We start from the raw sequence: 17757 nt of genomic DNA on the forward strand, positions 1-17757 counted from the left end.
ATGAAATGGTATAGCCTAGAGGAAACAAACTGAAGTTGCAACCACAGAGAATACCAATGTATAAGGTAACACATGTGAAGACCCACACAGTCTGCCTTGCTTTGGGTTGTATCTAATTCAGGATACATGAGTTAGCCTAGCATGCCTACCATGCATGAGGCCCTGGGTTCAATTCCTTAGTACTACCTAAACAACAACAAAAAGTAAGATTATACTTATTCTTTTAAGATTATTCTTTTTAGAGTATTTTAAGCCAGGAACCAGTGGCTCACGCTTGTAATCCTAACTACTCAAGAGGCTGAGATCTGAGGATCTTGGTTCAAAGCCAGCCTGGGCAGGAAAGGTCTGAAAGATTCTTATTTCCAACTAACCACCAGAAAACTGGAAGTGGCATTGTTGCTCAACTGGTAGAATGCTAGCCTTGAGCTGAAGAGCTCAGGGACAGCGCCCAGGCCCAGAGTTGAAGCCCCATGACTGACAAAAAAAAAGTATTTAAAAAAATAAAGGGGGCTGAGAATGTAGCTTAGTGGTAGAGTGCTTGCCTAAAATGCATGAAGCTCTGGGTTCCATTCCTCAGAACCATATAAACAGAAAAAGCCAGAAGTGGTGGCTGTAGCCAGAAGTGGTAAAGTGCTAGTTTTGAGCAAAAGAAGCTCAGGGACAGTGCCCAGGCCTTGAGTTCAAGCCCCAGGACTGGCAAGAAAACAAACAAACAAACAAACAAACAAACAAACAATAAATAAATAAATAAATAAAAGAGAAATAAAGCAAAGAGGAAACAAGGGGCAAGGATAAAGATATACCAATCCTTTGATTATTCTGCATCTTGGATTGCCCTAGTTCAACATGATCCAAGTACTAATTGGATCTCTGAACTATGGATTGGAGAGGGGTGATGCACTCAGAGCTTGGTGATTGTTCTGGGCTTTTCCAGGAGTCAGCAGTCAGCAAAGCATACCAGAGAAAAAGGAGGGGGTAGGGAGGCCTCTGGAGCTAGCCAAAGGGGCTGCTGGGTTGGCTTGTGCTGTGTTGAGGCTTTTGTGCTACTGAAACTGTCCACACAATGGAGCTGGTTACATGCTGACCTGGCATTCTGAGTATGGGGCTGGGATATTCTACATGGTGGAAACTGATGGATGGTCACCCAGTTCCTGAGGACCATATCTCTATTCACAAACCCTGAAAGCACTAGAGAGGACATTCAGTACATGATAATAAATTATGTTTATGTGTGATTAATCTATAAATCATCTATACTTTTAGACAGCTAATTTAACACACATACATATATTATTTATTTACTGCTTAAGTATACTTTATTTGCTCCTTGACCACCTCACTGATTTTGTTGTTGTTATGGGGCTTAAACTCAGGGCCTGGGCACTGTCCCTAAGCTTTTTTACTCAAGGATAGTGCTCTATCACTTTGAGCCACAGCTCTACTTCCAGTTTTTAGGTGGTTAATTGGAGACAAGAGTTTCCTAGGGCCAGGCACTGGTGGCTCACACCTGCAATCCTAGCTACTCAGGAAATTGAGATCTGAGAATCCCAGTCAGGAAAGTCCATGAGACTCTTTTTTAAAATGTTTTGGCAGTTGTGGGGCTTGAATTCAGGGCCTGGGTACTGTCCTTGGAGCCTCTTTGTGCTCAAGGCTACTGCTACCATTTGAACCACAGTGCCACCTCTGGTTTTCTGGTGGTTGATTGGAGATAAGAATCTCATGGGGACTTTTCTGCCTGGGCAGGCTTTGAACCTCGATCCTCATAGCTCAGCCTCTAGAATAGCTAGGATTATAGGCATGAGTCACCGGTGACTTCTGTGAGACTCTTGTCTCCAATTAACTCCCAGAAAGCCAGAAGTGGCACTATGGCTCAAAGTGGCAGAGTGCTAGCCTTGAGCAAAAAAACTCAGGGACAGCACCCAGGCCCTGAGTTCAAGCCCCATGATTGATTAAAAAGAGAGAGAGTCTCACAGAGTTTCCTGCTTGAGCTAGCTTTGAACTATGACCTTCAGATCTTAATTGGACTGACATTCCTTAAAAATACCTTGTTAGATCATAATGCTAGGGCTTGGCTAAGGAGGATCCATAGAAGGGTGGTGGGTCTATCCTTGAGCACCTCAGTGGTATCTGTGGTGCTCGCATGAGAGGAATAAAACAAGATAAATAGCTCAGTTTACAGATTCCTTGAGTTGGATAGACACACTTTTCTCCTATTAGTATGGACTATGCTTCTATAACATTGTCTGGACTTGGAATTGAGAAAAGGGACTTTTAAAAAAATTGAAGTTATAAACAGGATCACTGGGTTCAATCCTCAGTGCTGCAAAAGAAATTTAAAAATAAAATAAAATACAAGAACTGAGTAGATTGAAAGAAAAGAAAGGTAACCAGAATAAAAGACAAAGATGAATTGGGCTACATTCTATGTACCCCAGGAATTCCCCAAAGGTACACTTCTACCCAGTGGTGTCAGTTGCTAATCTAGCACTGCAGTATCTCACTGATTTACCCCGTTTCTAGTGAGAGATGGGATATCCTTATTTTACCTCCCCTGAAATAATCTTTCAGATTTTTACTTTAGCTTTTTTTCTCCTCCGGGCTCTAAAACCTAACGTCATACAGATGTATAGGAAGCAGGATGGCTTTCTGCCTTCCCTGTGGATCTCTGGTTAACAGAAGCCACCATCAGATCACACCCTTTAATCAGTAAACCTGTGGTCAAAGATGTAAAGAGGAAGAAAAGCTGGTAGAAGAGAATGGGGCTAAGAATGGGAAAGGTAGATGCCTGGGTGTGTTTAAGGCTCCTGGGGAGTTCCCCAGTGGGGCCATGATGGTGCACTTTCTCCCTGAGCACTTGCAATACTTGTTTCTCACCTCTCAATCCCACTCATCTAGACCTAAAAAAGGTAGTCTCCAAACTGGAGCAGAATATTAACAGACACTTGGGACCAGACCAGACCAGACAGTGATATGGGAGTAATTCCTGAGATGAGGTAAAATAGCCATTTCTTTCTGTTGAAGTCTGAGACTTCCTCTTCTCCACTAAGTCCCATTCCAACCACAATATGGTTTATTCTTTTACCACTTCCTTCCTCTCTCCTCCACTCGTCCTCTCTTCCCAGATCAGATGCTTGAGGGCCAGCAGATTCAGAATTAAGTGTCTGTGTCCTGATTGGTGGTTTGGTTTTGTAGTGCTGAAGACTGAACCCAAGACCTCCTTCTTGTTAGGCAAGTGATGTACCCCTGAGCTGCACCATCAGCTCTGGGCTGTTTTTTTTTTTTTTTATAAATTTAATTTATTTATTAATTGAACACAAATTTTTTTGACAAGGTGTTGTGCAAAAAGGGTACAGTTACATAGTAGGGCAGTGTGTACATTTCTTGTGATATCTTACGCCCTGTTTTTCTTTCCCTTCTCTAGGTCAGGTAGACATATATACAATATACAATGTATCGAGAACATATACAGTAGCCACGTGGCCAAGCCCAAGAAAATCGGGCTGGTTTTGTTTTTGTTTTTGTTTTTTTTTAAATTTTTATTTTATTTTTATTTTTGGCCAGTCCTGGGGCTTGGACTCGGGGCCTGAGCACTGTCCTGGCTTCTTTTTGCTCAGGGCTAGCACTCTGCCACTTGAGTCCTGGGGCTTGGACTCAGGGCCTGAGCACTGTCCCTGGCTTCTTTTTGCTCAAGGCTAGCACTCTGCCACTTGAGCCACAGCGCCACTTCTGGCCATTTTCTGTATATGTGGTGCTGGGGAATTGAACCCAGGGCCTCATGTATACGAGGCACGCACTCTTGCCACTAGGCCATATCCCCAGCCCTCGGGCTGGTTTTTTTTTTTAAAGAAAGAGGATATAAGATAGGATGTGGAGTGTGATGGAATACCAGTGAGAAGAGTGGAGCAAACACAGTCTACACATTCTGATCTTTCCTGCCCTTTCTCCTTCTTCCTCAGATCATACAGAGATAGTATTTTTGAAGAGATATACTAGCCAAAGGCTTGGATACTCACCCTGGACTTCGTAGCAGTGATCCTTGAAGCCTCGTGCCCCAGTGGGCGCTTCATGCCAAGTACAGTCTTTAATCCCCAGCAGCCAGCCATGGCTGTGGGATGGTGGTAAGGAGTCCAGTACGAGTGCTGAGTGGAGAACACACATAAATCCAACTCTGGCTCTAGCACACCACAGTTTGACCTTCTCAAAGGCTTGGCTTATATCCTAATGTCAGAGCATAGGAGCCACACTGGCCTATGGCCTCTTCTACCTGACACTAACCAGGGCAGCAGCCCAGCTGATTACCCAGGTAAACAAATTTCTCCTTCTTGTGGAAGACCACATTGAATAGGTAATGAAGATGTAAGCTGGTAGGACTTTAAGGAATGAAAAAAGCAGGGGAACTGCTATTTTGTGCAGCTTCTCATTTAACCACAATGACCCAAAGCATATAGACCAATGTGTTAGATCCAGCAGCTCAGGAATTTGGATGACTTGTCAGAGATCTTTTGCTCAGCACTTCCTAGGTGGATTGTATTAGTCAGCCATCCATGACTGTAATAAAATACCAATGGCAATTAGCTCATACACAGGAGAGTTTTCTTTGGCTCACAGTTCTGAACGCTCCAGTCTAACTGATTGAGTCCATTGCTTTGGACCTCCAACAAGAACATCTATCTCATCATGGTAGGAATGTGGAGAAGAGCAGACTGCTCACTTCATGAGCCAGGAAGCAGAACAAGAGAGAAAGACCAGTCTCAAAGTTCCCTTGGAGACCCCACCCCCACCCCAATAACCTAATAGTAACAGTACCTCCCACTAGCACCTTCCTAGTACCGTTCTTGAACACAGGGACCTTTTGGGAGAATACTATTCATATTCAAACCATAGCATGGGTAGATGTTGGAGCCTGAGGGCAGTGAGAAAGATGGTACATGTCCTCTCACCCCTGGTCGTAGCATCTCTGGTCTCACAGATGAGCAGGCCAAGCTCTGGGTCTGGGGCTTCCAGCAGCCTTGTGAAACAGGCAGCCTGGCAGTAGGTTTCTCAGTGACTGCTAGATCAACTGGTATTGATAAGGATACCACCCTTACAAAGCAGGGGCTCATCCACTTTCTTTTATTATTATTTTATTTTAAGTAATTGTATAAATAGCTCAGAGTCTATTTCTAAAGAGAGATATAGCCTGTTTTTGTTTTATTTTGTTCTAAATGTCTAGCTGGACACCTGTAATCACAACTACTGGGAAGGCTGAGGCAAGAGGATCCTCTTAACTCCAGCCCAGTCTGGGATAAATAACAAGATCCTGTCTCAAATATAATAATGATGATTTTTAAAATGAAGACTGGAAGCAATGGCTCATCCTTATAATCTTATCATCCCAAGAGGAAGGTTGCAATTTGAAGCCAGCTCAGGCAAGAGGAGACTATCTCAATTTTTTTTTAAAAAAAGAAAAGCATAATATGGAGGTGTGCATCTTTCATTCCCTCTATCTGGGAAGGTATAAAATTGGAGGCCCATAAAAAAAAAATTGGAGGCCCATAGATAAAGCCAGTTGAGACAAGAAGAGACCCTATAAGAAAATTAGCTAAAGAAAAAAGGACGGAGTTGGGTCTTGGGTCAAATAAGCATATTGGACTTAAACCCCCACTATCATCAATAAATTTTAAAACAATTTTTTAAAATGGGGGCTTGGGGGCTGGGGATATAGCCTAGTGGCAAGAGTGCCTGCCTCGGATACACGAGGCCCTAGGTTCGATTCCCCAGCACCACATATACAGAAAACGGCCAGAAGCGGCGCTGTGGCTCAAGTGGTGGAGTGCTAGCCTTGAGCGGGAAGAAGCCAGGGACAGTGCTCAGGCCCTGAGTCCAAGGCCCAGGACTGGCCAAAAAAAAAAAAAAAAAAAAAAAAAATGGGGGCTTGGAATGTGGCTTAGTGGTAGGATGCTTGCCTAGCATGCACAAAGCCCTGGGTTTGATTCCTCAGCACCACACAAACAGAAAAGGCCAGAAGTGGTGCTGTTGCTCAAGAGGTAGAGTGTTATCCTTGAGCAAAAAGAAGCCTGGGACAGTGCTCAAGTCCTGAGTCCAAGCCTCAGGACTGGCAAAAAAAAAAAAAAAAAAAAAAGCGAGGTTAATACCAAACATTGACCATATTAAATTAGTTTTTGTGTTTTTTTTGTTTGTTTGTTTGTTTCATATCAGTACTGGGGCCTGAACTCAGGGCCTAGGTGCTGTTCTTTAGCTTTTAGCTTTTTCTGCTCAAGGATAGTGTTCTACAGCTTGAGCCACTTCTGGCTTTGTTGTTGTTGTTTGGTTGGTCATAGGGTTTGAACTCTGGGCCTGGACACTATCCCTGAGTTCTTCAGCTCAAGGCTAGTGCTCTACCACTTGAGAGCCATTGGTGCTAAGCTAAAACTAAGCCAGTCCTGGGGCTTGGACTCAGGGCCTGAGCACTGTCGCTGGCTTCTTTTTGCTCAAGGCTAGCACTCTGCCACTTGAGCCACAGCACCACTTCTGGCCGTTTTCTGTATATATGTGGTGCTGAGGAATTGAACCCAGGGCCTCATGTATACGAGGCAAGCACTCTTGCCACTAGGCCATATCCCTAGCCCCAAGCAAAACTTTTTACCCATTACACAATTCCCCAAATGCTAATACAGACACTACTTTTTTTTTTTTTTGCCAGTCCTGGGGCTTGGACTCAGGGCCTGAGCACTGTCTACCACTTGACCCACAGCACCACTTCCGGCTTTTTCTGTATATGTGGTGCTGAGGAATTGAACCCCGGGCTTCATGCATGCTAGGCAAGCATTCTATCTCTAGGCCACGTTCCCAGCCCCATATACTATTTTTGAGCTCTGCACTACAAAATCTCAAGTAGCTACAAATTTTCCTAGTATAACCGTAGTCACTTTTATTCTTTTTCTGATGAAGACTAACCCACAAAAATTAAATGTTTCTTTCTATTCCTTTTGCTTACATAGCTATTCACTTTTTTTTAATGTCGGTCATGGGGCTTGAACTCTGGGCCTGGGTGCTGTTCCTGAGCTCTTCAGCTTAAGGCTAGTCCTCTACCACTTGAGCCACAGCACCACTTCCTAGCTATTAACTTTTTAATATATGTTTAAATTGTTATTATGTAGGTAATATACAGAGGGGTTACAGTTATATAAGTCAAGTAATGAGTACATTTCTTTTTGAACAGTGTCACCCCTTCCCTTGCTTTCTCCTAGATTTTCCCTTTCTGGCTTTTTTGCTAGTTAACTAGAAATAAGAATATCACAGATTTTTCTGCCCAGGTAGGCATCAAGCCCCAATCCTCAAATCTCAGCCTCCTGAGTAGCTAGGATTACAGGTATGAGCCACCATTGGTGCCTGGCTTCAAGAGAATTCACTTCCAGAATGTGGATTCATGGTAGAGTGCTTGCCTAGAATGCTCTGGGTTGGATTCCTCAGTACCACATAAACAGAAAAAGCCAGAAGTGGCATTGTGGCTCAAGTAGTAGAGTGTTAGCCTTGAGCAAAAGAAGATCGGGGACAGTGATCAGACCATAACTGAGCTCAAGCCTCAGAACTGGCAAAAGAAAGAAAGAAAAAGAAGGGAGGGAGGGAGGGAGGGAGGGAGGGAGGGAGGGAGGGAAGAACAGAGAGAGAAAGAGAAGAGAAGAGAAGAGAAGAAAGAGGGAGGGAGAGATGGAAGGAGGGAGGGAGGAAAGGGAAGGGAAGAAAGAAGGAAGGGAGGGAGGGAGGGAAGGAGGGAGGGAGGGAGGAAGGAAGGAAGGAAGGAAGGAAGGAAGGAAGGAAGGAAGGAAGGAAGGAAGGAAGGAAGGAAGGAAGGAAGGAAGGAAGAGGGCTGGGAATATGGCCTAGTGGTAGAGTGCTTGCCTCCTATACATGAAGCTCTGGGTTCCATTCCTCAGCACCACATATATACAAAAGCCGGAAGTGGTGCTTTAAGCTCAAGTTGTAGAGTGCTAGCCTTGAGCAAAAAGAATCCAGGGGCAGTGCTCAAGCCCTGAGTTCAAGTCCCAGGACTGAAAAAACAAAACAAAAAGCTTAATGAATATCTCTTGTTTGTTGTGCTCTGTGCCAAGCATTATATTATCATATTTGATCCAGAAGAAATGAAGTCTCGCTGAATTTATGTTCGAATGATTGAACAAAAATTTACTTTCTGTCTTCTGTATGTCAAACCCTAGGTTTGCAGTGGTGAACAGATCAGATATGGATCTTGCTTCTCTGGAGCTTATGTCTACTGTTGATAACATGTCCACCTAGAAAGCAATAAAGCCAACCATGTGTGGTGATGCACACCTATAATCCCTCACTTGCTATTGTGGTTCCTTATGAGTACAGGCTACACAGAAGACTTATATTCATGATATCCTCTCTCAGTGTCCTATATGTTACCACATCTCCAGCCCTGGTTATTTACAGCCTGAGATGGCCTTGAATTCTAATTTTCCTGTCTTTGTTTACCCAGTGCAGCAGGGACTATAGGCATGTGTCACTATATCTGGCTTTGTTTAAAACTGGTATCATTCTACTCTCTCTCACTCTCTCTCTCTCTCTCCTCTCCTCTCTCTCTCTCTCTCTCTCTCTCTCTCTCTCTCTCTCTCTCTCTTTGCCAGTCCTGGGCTTAAACTCAGGGCCTGGGCACTGAGCTTCTTTTGCTCAAGGCTAGCACTCTGCCACTTGAGCCACAGCACCACTTCTGGCTTTTTCTGTTTATGTGGCACTGAGGAATCCAACCCAAGGCTTCAGGCATGCTGGGTGAGCACTCTACCACTAAGCCACATCCCCAGCCCTCTCTCTCTCTCTCTCTCTCTCTCTCTCTCTCTCTCTCCTCTCCTCTCTCTCTCTCCTCTCTCTCTCTCTCTCTCTCTCTCTTTTTGTGGTTGCTAGAGTTTGAACTCAGGACCTTGCACTAACTAGGCATGTAGTTTACTCCTGAGCCATACCTTCAACTGTTTGTTTGTTTGTTTGTTTATTTATTTATTTATTTTGGCCAGTCCTGGGCCTTGGACTCATGGCCTGAGCAGTGTCCCTGGCCTCTTCTTGCTCAAGGCTAGCACTCTGCCACTTGAGCCACAGCGCCCCCTCTGGCCGTTTTCCATATATGTGGTGCTGAGGAATCAAACTGAGAGCTTCATGTGTAGGAAGCAAGCACTCTTGCCACTAGGCCATACTCCTAGCCCTCAACTGTTTATTTTATTTATTTACTTTTTTGAGTATTGATACTGGACTTGGACTCAGGCCTTTTTGTTCAAAGCTAGTGCTCTACCACTTGAGCCACAACCCCATTTCTGGCTCCTTGCTAGTTAACTGGAGGTAAGAATCTCTCAGATTTATCTGCCTGAGCTGAATTCAAACTGGTCTTCAGATCTCAGCCTCCTAAGTACCTAGGCTTATAGGAGTGAGTCACTGCTTTCTGGAAGTTTTGTGTTTTTTTTTTTTTTTTTTTAATGATGATTAAAAGCCTTCCAGCAGAAAAACTAGAACCTTGACAATCACAGAAATCTACATGTACTGTTGAAACTAGGACTTCATAGGAAAAGCTGTGACCTGTATGACTTACATAACTGGAGATAAGGGAGTCTTGCAGTGTGTCCCATTTTGCCTTCTCTACCTACACAGCTCTCTCCTTTAGGTCCCCAGTCCCTTACCAAGCCTGAGCTGGAACTTCTTTTGCTTCACGTATCACTGTTACCTTCCTCTTTTTTTTTTTGGCCAGTCCTGGGCCTTGGACTCAGGGCCTGAGCACTGTCCCTGGCTTCCTTTTGCTCAAGGCTAGCACTCTGCCACTTGAGCCACAGCGCCACTTCTGGCCGTTTTCTGTACATGTGGTGCTGGGGAATCGAACCCAGGGCCTCATGTATACGAGGCAAGCTCTCTTGCCACTAGGCCATATCCCCAGCCCCCTGTTATCTTCCTCTTTGACCAACTTGCTTCTCTAGATTCAATTCATCACCTCCAGTCTTATCCCTGGGGATTGACGATTAGGATTCCAGCATCCCAGTCTTGACTCTTAGACCACATTAGATCTTTATATCGCTTTATGGCCAGGATTCTGTTTTCTTCTTTTTACCACGGCCTTATGAGTTAGAGAAGATGAAATACAAGCTGACTCTGAGGTTTAACTACAGGACTCTTCCTCTTCCTAGGTCCTCCAACCACACTGCCAGCCTATACTTCTTCCCCCACCTGCCTCTGCAGTTTAAATGAACAGGCTAAGAGTTTGGAAAGGGAGGTGCTGGCCTGGGTTGGGGGTAGGGAACATGGGCTTGGAGAAAGCCAGACACAGCAGAACTATTCTATCCCAGAGCTGCAGGGTCCACAGATTCCAGCTCAAACCAGCCAATGAGAGAAGGCTCTCTAATCCTAGGCAACTAAAGAATTCTCTTCAGTTATCCAAATTCTCTGCTGAACCCCACTCCTTACCCCCACCCCCACCCTCACCCTGGGCAGACTCAGAGGAGTCTGAGGCCCCCAAGAGCACAGCCTATGCTCCACAAAGTGAATTCAGCTTGGCCCACTTTCCAAGGAGATCTCTGAAGAATGTTCTAAAGCAGATGCAGGTATCAGTCAGGACTGTGAACCCCCAACTCCCACACACAAATAGAGGGACCTGCTGTTCCAGTTGTCCATCCACAAGCCTCACCCTCATGGCACATGGCTCTCTGGGCTCATCTCCCAGTTGAGGATGGAAGGAAAAATCCAGTAGCTGTATCAGATGTGTGGGAGTGGACTCAGCCCTCTGCAGCTGTGAAAGGGTTAAGAGGCTGGCCCGGCTATCTCTGCCTGCCCCTCCCAGGGATTAAGAATCCTCTATAAAGGGGACTGTCCACTCAGACCAGTCCAGGGGGGTATTAGGGACCCAGGCACTGTGCCCATCCCCCCTGCCATGTGGGAACTGCGATCTGCCTCCTTCTGGAGGGCTATATTCGCTGAGTTCTTTGCCACCCTCTTCTATGTCTTCTTTGGGCTGGGATCCTCCCTGCGCTGGGCCCCGGGCCCCCTGCATGTCCTGCAGGTGGCTTTGGCCTTTGGCCTGGCCCTGGCGACACTGGTGCAGACAGTGGGCCACATCAGTGGAGCCCATGTCAATCCTGCAGTCACCTTTGCCTTCCTTGTGGGCTCCCAGATGTCCTTGCTTCGTGCCTTCTGCTATATGGCAGCCCAGCTCCTGGGAGCCGTGGCTGGGGCAGCTGTGCTATACAGTGTTACCCCGCCTGCCATCCGAGGAAACCTAGCACTCAATACGGTAATGGACAGCTGTGAGGGATGGGGGAACCTGGTGTTTTGTCCATGATTCTGACTGGTGCAGTGTGTGTGTGTGCATGTGCATGTGTGCACGCGTGTGTGTGTTTCAGTGTGTGAGGAAGGGTCAAAGGTCACTTGGAGGGGTAAGGAAGACAGAGAACTTCAAAATAGAGGATGAAGGAACTTGAGTTCAAGTTCCAGCTTCCCTTTTACCTCCTTACAGGTCCCTAATAAGAAAACCAATTTTACCTTAGGGGTGCCTCAGTTGCCCCATCCGTGTAAGTGGGCACAATCAGCAACTGTGTCTTCTCTGAAGGTGTATTGTTACGAGACACAATACAGATTCAATTACCATGAGGGGGGTTGAATATTCCTCCTCTACAGTAACTGTGGGAAGCCTTGAGGGGTAACATATGGCTTTCTAATGAGCTGAATTTCTTCTTCCTTTGGTCAGCTGCATGCTGGGGTGAGTGTGGGCCAGGCCACCACCGTGGAGATCTTTCTGACACTCCAGTTCGTGCTCTGCATCTTTGCTACCTATGATGAGAGGCGGAATGGCCGACTGGGCTCTGTGGCCCTGGCAGTTGGCTTCTCCCTCACCCTGGGCCACCTCTTTGGGGTAAGCAGAAGGGGGGAACCATTTCTCATTCAAGAATTTCAGGATTCCTAAACCTTTCTCAACTTTTTTTGCCAGTCCTGGGGCTTGAACTCAGGGCCTGAGCACTGTCCCTGGCTTCTTTTTGCTCAAGGGTAGCACTCTACCACTTGAGTCACAGTACCACTTCTGGCCTTTTCTATATATGTGGTGCTGAGGAATTGAACCCAGGGCTTCACATATACGAGGCAAGTACTCTACCACTAGGTCATATTCTCAGCCCACCTTTCTCAACTTTTAAAGATTTTATTGTTGTTTTGTTTTGTGCCTGTCCTGGGGCTTGAACTCAGGGCTGAGGCACTTTTCCTTACCTTTTTTTTGCTCAAAGATAATGCTCTACCACTTGAGCCATAGCTCTACTTCTGTCTTTTTGGTGGGTCATTGGAGATAAGAATCCCACAGATTTTCCTACCTGGGCTGACTTTGAACCATGATCCTCAGATCTCAGCCTCCTGTCTAGCTAGGATTTCAGGAGTGAGCCACCAGCACCTGACCCATTCCATTGTTAAACATGAACATTATCTTCCTCCCTCTATCAGTCAGCCTAGAGGTATAAACCCTGCCCAAGTCCTTCTTGATCCAAAGAGAAATACATGGGTACACTGAGACTTTGCCTCTGAGCCCACTGTTGGTCTTTGGTTGGTGTTTCAGCCACTAAGGGAGTCCCCACCCACTAAGGGAACCCAAGGGAGAAAATTCTTGCAGCTTTGTCCATCCTCACTGGCTGCAGGCCAGAGACTAGTTACCAGCTCTCAGTGGCAGTCTGTGAGGAGAAAAGGTAGGCGAGAGGGGCAGTCTGTGAGGAGAGAAGCTAAGCGAGAGGAGCGAGTCACAATTACAATCTTGTCTCTTGCAGATGTATTACACTGGTGCAGGAATGAATCCTGCCCGCTCCTTTGCTCCTGCCATTCTTACCCGGAATTTCACCAACCACTGGGTGAGTAAGGGTTAAGATCTTTGAGCAACTCTGGATGGGACTGGACTAAAAGTTTCAGGTTTGGTTCCTGCTGGCTACTCTGGGCAGCACACAGCTAAGTGGGCTATCAGAGAGTGCGGCATGTCTGTGTGAACAGGTTGAGTTACTTGACTAAAAGCTGAGGCTATTAGCGAGGCATGGTAGTGTGTGTCTATAATTCCAGTGTCCTAAAGGCTGAGGATGGAGGATCACTTGAGCCTATAAGTTTGAGGTCAGCCTGGGGAACATAGCAAGACACCTTCTCTTAAAAAAAAAAAAGCTTTTACTTATATTATTCCTTTTTCAGTTGGATTTGAGGCTGGGGTTGTTGGATTTCAGGATTTTTACCAAGTATCCACTGAATGAAACTATGAGGACAGACAACTAAAAATATGAAGACAAAGCCAGGTGCTGGTGGCTCACATCTGTAATGCTAGTTACTCAGGAGGCTGAGATCTGAGGATCATGGTTCAAAGGAAGGAAAATCCTTGAGATTCTTATCTCTAATAAATTACGCCCCCCCCCCCCAAAAAAAACAGAAATGGAACTGTGGCTCAAGTGGTAGAGTGCTAGCATTGAGCAAAAGAAGCTCAGAAACAGACCTCAGGCCTTGAGCCCAAGCTCCAAGACTAACCAATAAATAAATTAATAAATTAACATATGTGTGTGCTACACACCACACACACACACACACACACACACACACACACACACACACACACACGAAGACAGAAACTCCCGGAAAAACAGGATATGTGTCCAGTACCAGTAGCTCATGCCTGTAATCCTAGTTACTCAGGAGGTTAAGACTTGGTGGATGGGGGTTCAAAGCTAGTCTGAGGGGCTGGGGATATGGCCTAGTGGCAAGAGTGCTTGCCCCGTATACATGAGGCTCTGGGTTCAATTCCCCAGCACCACATATATAGAAAATGGCCAGAAGTGGCGCTGTGACTCAAGTGGCAGAGTGCTAGCCTTGAGCAAAAAGAAGCCAGGGACCGTGCTCAGGCCCTGAGTCCAAGCCCCAGGACTGGCCAAAAAAAAAGCTAGTCTGAGCAGAAAAGTCTGACAAACTCAATCTCTAGTCAGGAAAATGCTGGATTAGACATATGATTCAGTAGTAAAGTGCAAGGTTCTGAGTTCAAGCCCTGGTACTGGCATCAAAAAGGAAAGAAAAGGGCTGGGAATGTGGCTTAGAGGTAGAGTGCTTGCCTAGCATGCATGAAGATCTAGATTCCATTCCTCAGCACCACATAAACAGAAAAGGCCAAAAGTGGCGCTGTGGCTCAAGTGGCAGAGTGCTAGCCTTGAGCAAAAGGAAGTCAGGGACAGTGCTCAGGCCCTGAGTCCAAGGCCCAGGACTGGCCAAAAAAAAAAAAAAAGAAAGTAAAATCAGAATGAGTGTGACTCCAGATGGGCCTGGGCCTCACCTCATTTTTAATACTTTACTAGTCTTTTGTGTGATCCTAGGAAAATAACTCAATCATTCTGTGCCTTATTTTCTCCATCTATAAAATGAAGCTGTCTGGGGGCTGGGGATATGGCCTAGTGGCAAGAGAGCTTGCCTCGTATACATGAGGCCCTGGGTTCGATTCCCCAGCACCACATATACAGAAAACAGCCAGAAGTGGTGCTGTGGCTCAAGTGGCAGAGTGCTAGCCTTGAGCAAAAGGAAGCCAGGGACAGTGCTCAGGCCCTGAGTCCAAGGCCCAGGACTGGCCAAAAAAACAGAAAAAAAAAATGAAGCTGTCTGAGCAAAACATTTAGCACAGAAACTAGTATTTGTCTTCAACAAATATTGGTTATGCTTATGTTGTTTTGATCATATGCAAACCAAACATGGAAATAATTCAAAAAACCTTTAAAGCTATGTACTCATCTTCATAGTGTCATTATTCACAATAAAGAAAAAATGGAAGCAAGCAACCCTACTTTCCCTTGATAGCTGAATGGGTAAATAAAATATGGTCTATACATACATGGAATATTATTCAGTCTCAAAAAAGGAAGGATGTTTTGACATGCTACCACATATCAACCTTGATGACATTATACTAACTCTGAACCTTAAGAGCATTATATATACTAAGTGAAATAAGCCAATTACTAAAAGTTAATTCTGGTTATTTGGTATGGACTATTCACTTTTGTAAGAAGCAGAAGGTACCAGGGTGGTTTCTGGGATGGGACTAGAGGGGGAAAGGCCCTTATTATGTAATGGCTAGGGGGCTTTAGATTCACAACTGGGAAAAAAAAATTAGAAACAAGCCACATAACTCTGTAAATGTGTGTGTGTGTGTGTGTGTGTGTGTGTGTGTGTGTGTGTGTGATGGTAGGGCTTGAACTCAGGGCCTGGGCACGGTCCCTGAGCTTTTTCACTCAAGACTAGTGCTCTACCACTTTGAGCCATAGTGCCACTTCCTATTTCCTGGTGGTTATTTGGAGAGAAGAATCTCAAAACTTTCCTGCCTGGGGCTGGTTTTGAACCTGGATCCTCAGATCACAGCCTTCTGAGTAGCTAGGATTACAAGCATGAGCCACTGTAAATATATTTAACATTATGTAAATATACTTAACATTATTAAATTGCAAACTTTGAAGTGTTTAATCAGATAAATGTTATATTATAAAGCATATTTTACCACAATTTAGAATTTTTACCAATAAATATATAAACCAGTGTGAACTGATAACGACAAATAGAATAGATATGTGCTAAGAAGGTGTAGTGTAAAGGATTTTTTTTGGTGTCAGTTGGGGGTCTTGAACTCAGGGCCTGGGCGCTGTCCCTGAGCTTTTTTGTTCAAGCCTAGTGCTCTAGGCTTGAACCACTTTGAGCCACAGCTCCACTTCTACTTTTTTGGTGGTTAATTGGAGATAAAAGTTCCACAGACTTTCCTGCTGGTTGGCTTTGTTTTACTCCAGTCTTCTGGCTTTTTCTGTTGTGGTACTGAGGAATCAAACCCAGGGCTTCATGCATGCAAGCATTCTACCACTAAGCCACATTCCCAGCTTCTGGACTAGCTTTGATACTCAGATCTCAGCTTCCTGAGTATCTAGGATTATGGATGTGAGCCACTGGTATCCAGCAAGGAATAAATTAATAAGTCAGAAAAGAAACAGCTTAAAACTGAGTGCTGCTGGGTGGCTCATCCTATAATCTTTTAGGAAGCTGAGATCTGAGGATCACAGTTAGAAGCCAGCCTGGGCAGAAAGTCTATGGGAATTATCTCCAATAAACTTCTCAGAAAAATCTGTAAGTGATGCTGTGCCTCAAAGTAGAGAGTGCTGGCCTTGAGCAAAAGAAGCTCAAGGATAGAGCCCAGGTCCAGAGTTCAAGACTTGGGACAGGAAAAAAAAAAAAAAGAAAGAAAGAAAGAAAAAGAAAAAAAAACAGAAAAAGAAAACACAGCTTAGAATTTTTGTTTTTGGTTATGGGGCTTGAACTCTGGGCCTGGGCACTGTCTCTAACCTTTTTTGCTTAGGACTAGTATTCTACCACTTTGAGCTATAGTACCACTTCCAGTTTTCTGCAGGCTAACTGGAGATGAGTCTCATGGACTTTCATGCTCAGGCTGGCTTTGAACAGTGATCCTCAGATCTCAGCCTCCTGAGTAGCTAGGAATTATAGGTGTGAGCCACTGGCACCCAACCAACTTAAGAGTTTTAAAACAAACTGGGGTGGGGTATAGCTCCATGGTAAGTACTTGGTTAGCAGACACAAGGCCCTGAGTTCAGTAACCAACACCACAAAAGCAGTAACTTCTAGCTAAGACAATGGCTCACTGCATGTGACGGTATATACAGAATGTCTTGTTTTCCACTGAGGGGAGAAGAAGAGAGGCAGCCTGACCTCCCAGACCTCCCACTGAAGTCTAAACATTCCTTTCCTCTTCCCACAGGTGTACTGGGTGGGTCCAATCATTGGAGGGGGGCTAGGAAGCCTCCTCTACGACTTTCTCCTCTTTCCCCGGCTCAAGAGTGTTTCTGAGAGACTGTCTATCCTCAAGGGCACCAGACCCAGTGACTCCAATGGACAACCAGAGGGCACGGGGGAACCTGTTGAACTGAAGACCCAGGCCCTGTAAAATCTCCAGCTGGAGAGAGGAAGTAGAAAGCTGCTGGCTTTCTGTGGAGGGGCCAAGCTAACCCCAAGATGAAGAAAGAGACTGTGGGGAGGGGCATGTACTTTATTTTTTAATGTATGTGTATTTTTCTCTCCCTCTCCCCTTTTGCTGTGTGAAATCTTTCAAGTTGCATTCATAAGCTGGTTGGTGCAAACTTCCCTTCCTCCCCATACCACCTCCCTTCGCCGTGTGTGTGTGTGTGTGTGTGTGTGTGTGTGTGTGTGTGTGTGTGTATGAATGTGGATGAGTGTGGCTGTGTCTGAGTTTTTGGGCATGCGAGCTTAGGGAAGGGAAATGACGTGTCAAAGTATATGTCCTTTCCCCAGCCTGGTTTGGTGAACACAGGAAACAAAGACCTTAAGTTTCTGCCGTCTACATTGCTTTCCGGCAAGTGCGAGATGCTTGACTTCTGAGGAAGCAGAGAAGCTGGGAGTTCCTCTCAGAAAGTAGATAGAGGAAACCAGACATTCCAAGGAGATGGAAGGAACTCAAGGGAGGCGGGTGGGAGAGGCAATGGAGATATTATCCCCAGATCATGATGCAAGTGTACCTAACAGAGAGGGGGAAGACTAGGGGATAATGTAGACTACTTATCTCAGGGATGCTTGCCCCAGGGACTTGGGCAGGGGAAGTAACTCTGAGAAAAGTGAACACTGGGACTTGAGCTGTTCTGTAAAGCCACATAAACCTGTCTACATCCACTGGTTGGGTTGTGTGTTCATTCTGCCTTAATGGATCTTCCTTGGAGGTCCTGGGCCAGGGAG

General features: G+C 45.4%; 1 protein-coding gene and 1 long non-coding RNA gene across 2 annotated transcripts in view; one reads left to right on the forward strand and one right to left on the reverse strand.

Moving 5' to 3' along the window:
- Positions 1 to 11999, reverse strand: part of LOC125362717 — an 18942-nt gene extending 6943 nt beyond the window's left edge. The window contains exons 1-2 of the long non-coding RNA XR_007213075.1: positions 11942 to 11999; positions 10960 to 10965 (exon numbers count right to left, since the gene is read on the reverse strand). This is a non-coding gene — a long non-coding RNA (uncharacterized LOC125362717). The remainder of the gene's footprint in view (positions 1 to 10959; positions 10966 to 11941) is intronic.
- Positions 10874 to 17129, forward strand: LOC125362703 (major intrinsic protein of lens fiber). Its single transcript, XM_048361596.1, has 4 exons — positions 10874 to 11260; positions 11714 to 11878; positions 12771 to 12851; positions 16769 to 17129. Exons 1-4 carry the CDS (start codon positions 10901 to 10903, stop codon positions 16952 to 16954), a joined length of 792 nt encoding a protein of 263 aa, XP_048217553.1. The 5' UTR covers positions 10874 to 10900; the 3' UTR covers positions 16955 to 17129.
- The last annotated feature ends 628 nt before the right edge of the window (positions 17130 to 17757 follow it).

This window comes from Perognathus longimembris, chromosome 1 (assembly GCF_023159225.1).
Source record: "Perognathus longimembris pacificus isolate PPM17 chromosome 1, ASM2315922v1, whole genome shotgun sequence".
Lineage (NCBI taxonomy): Eukaryota > Metazoa > Chordata > Mammalia > Rodentia > Heteromyidae > Perognathus > Perognathus longimembris.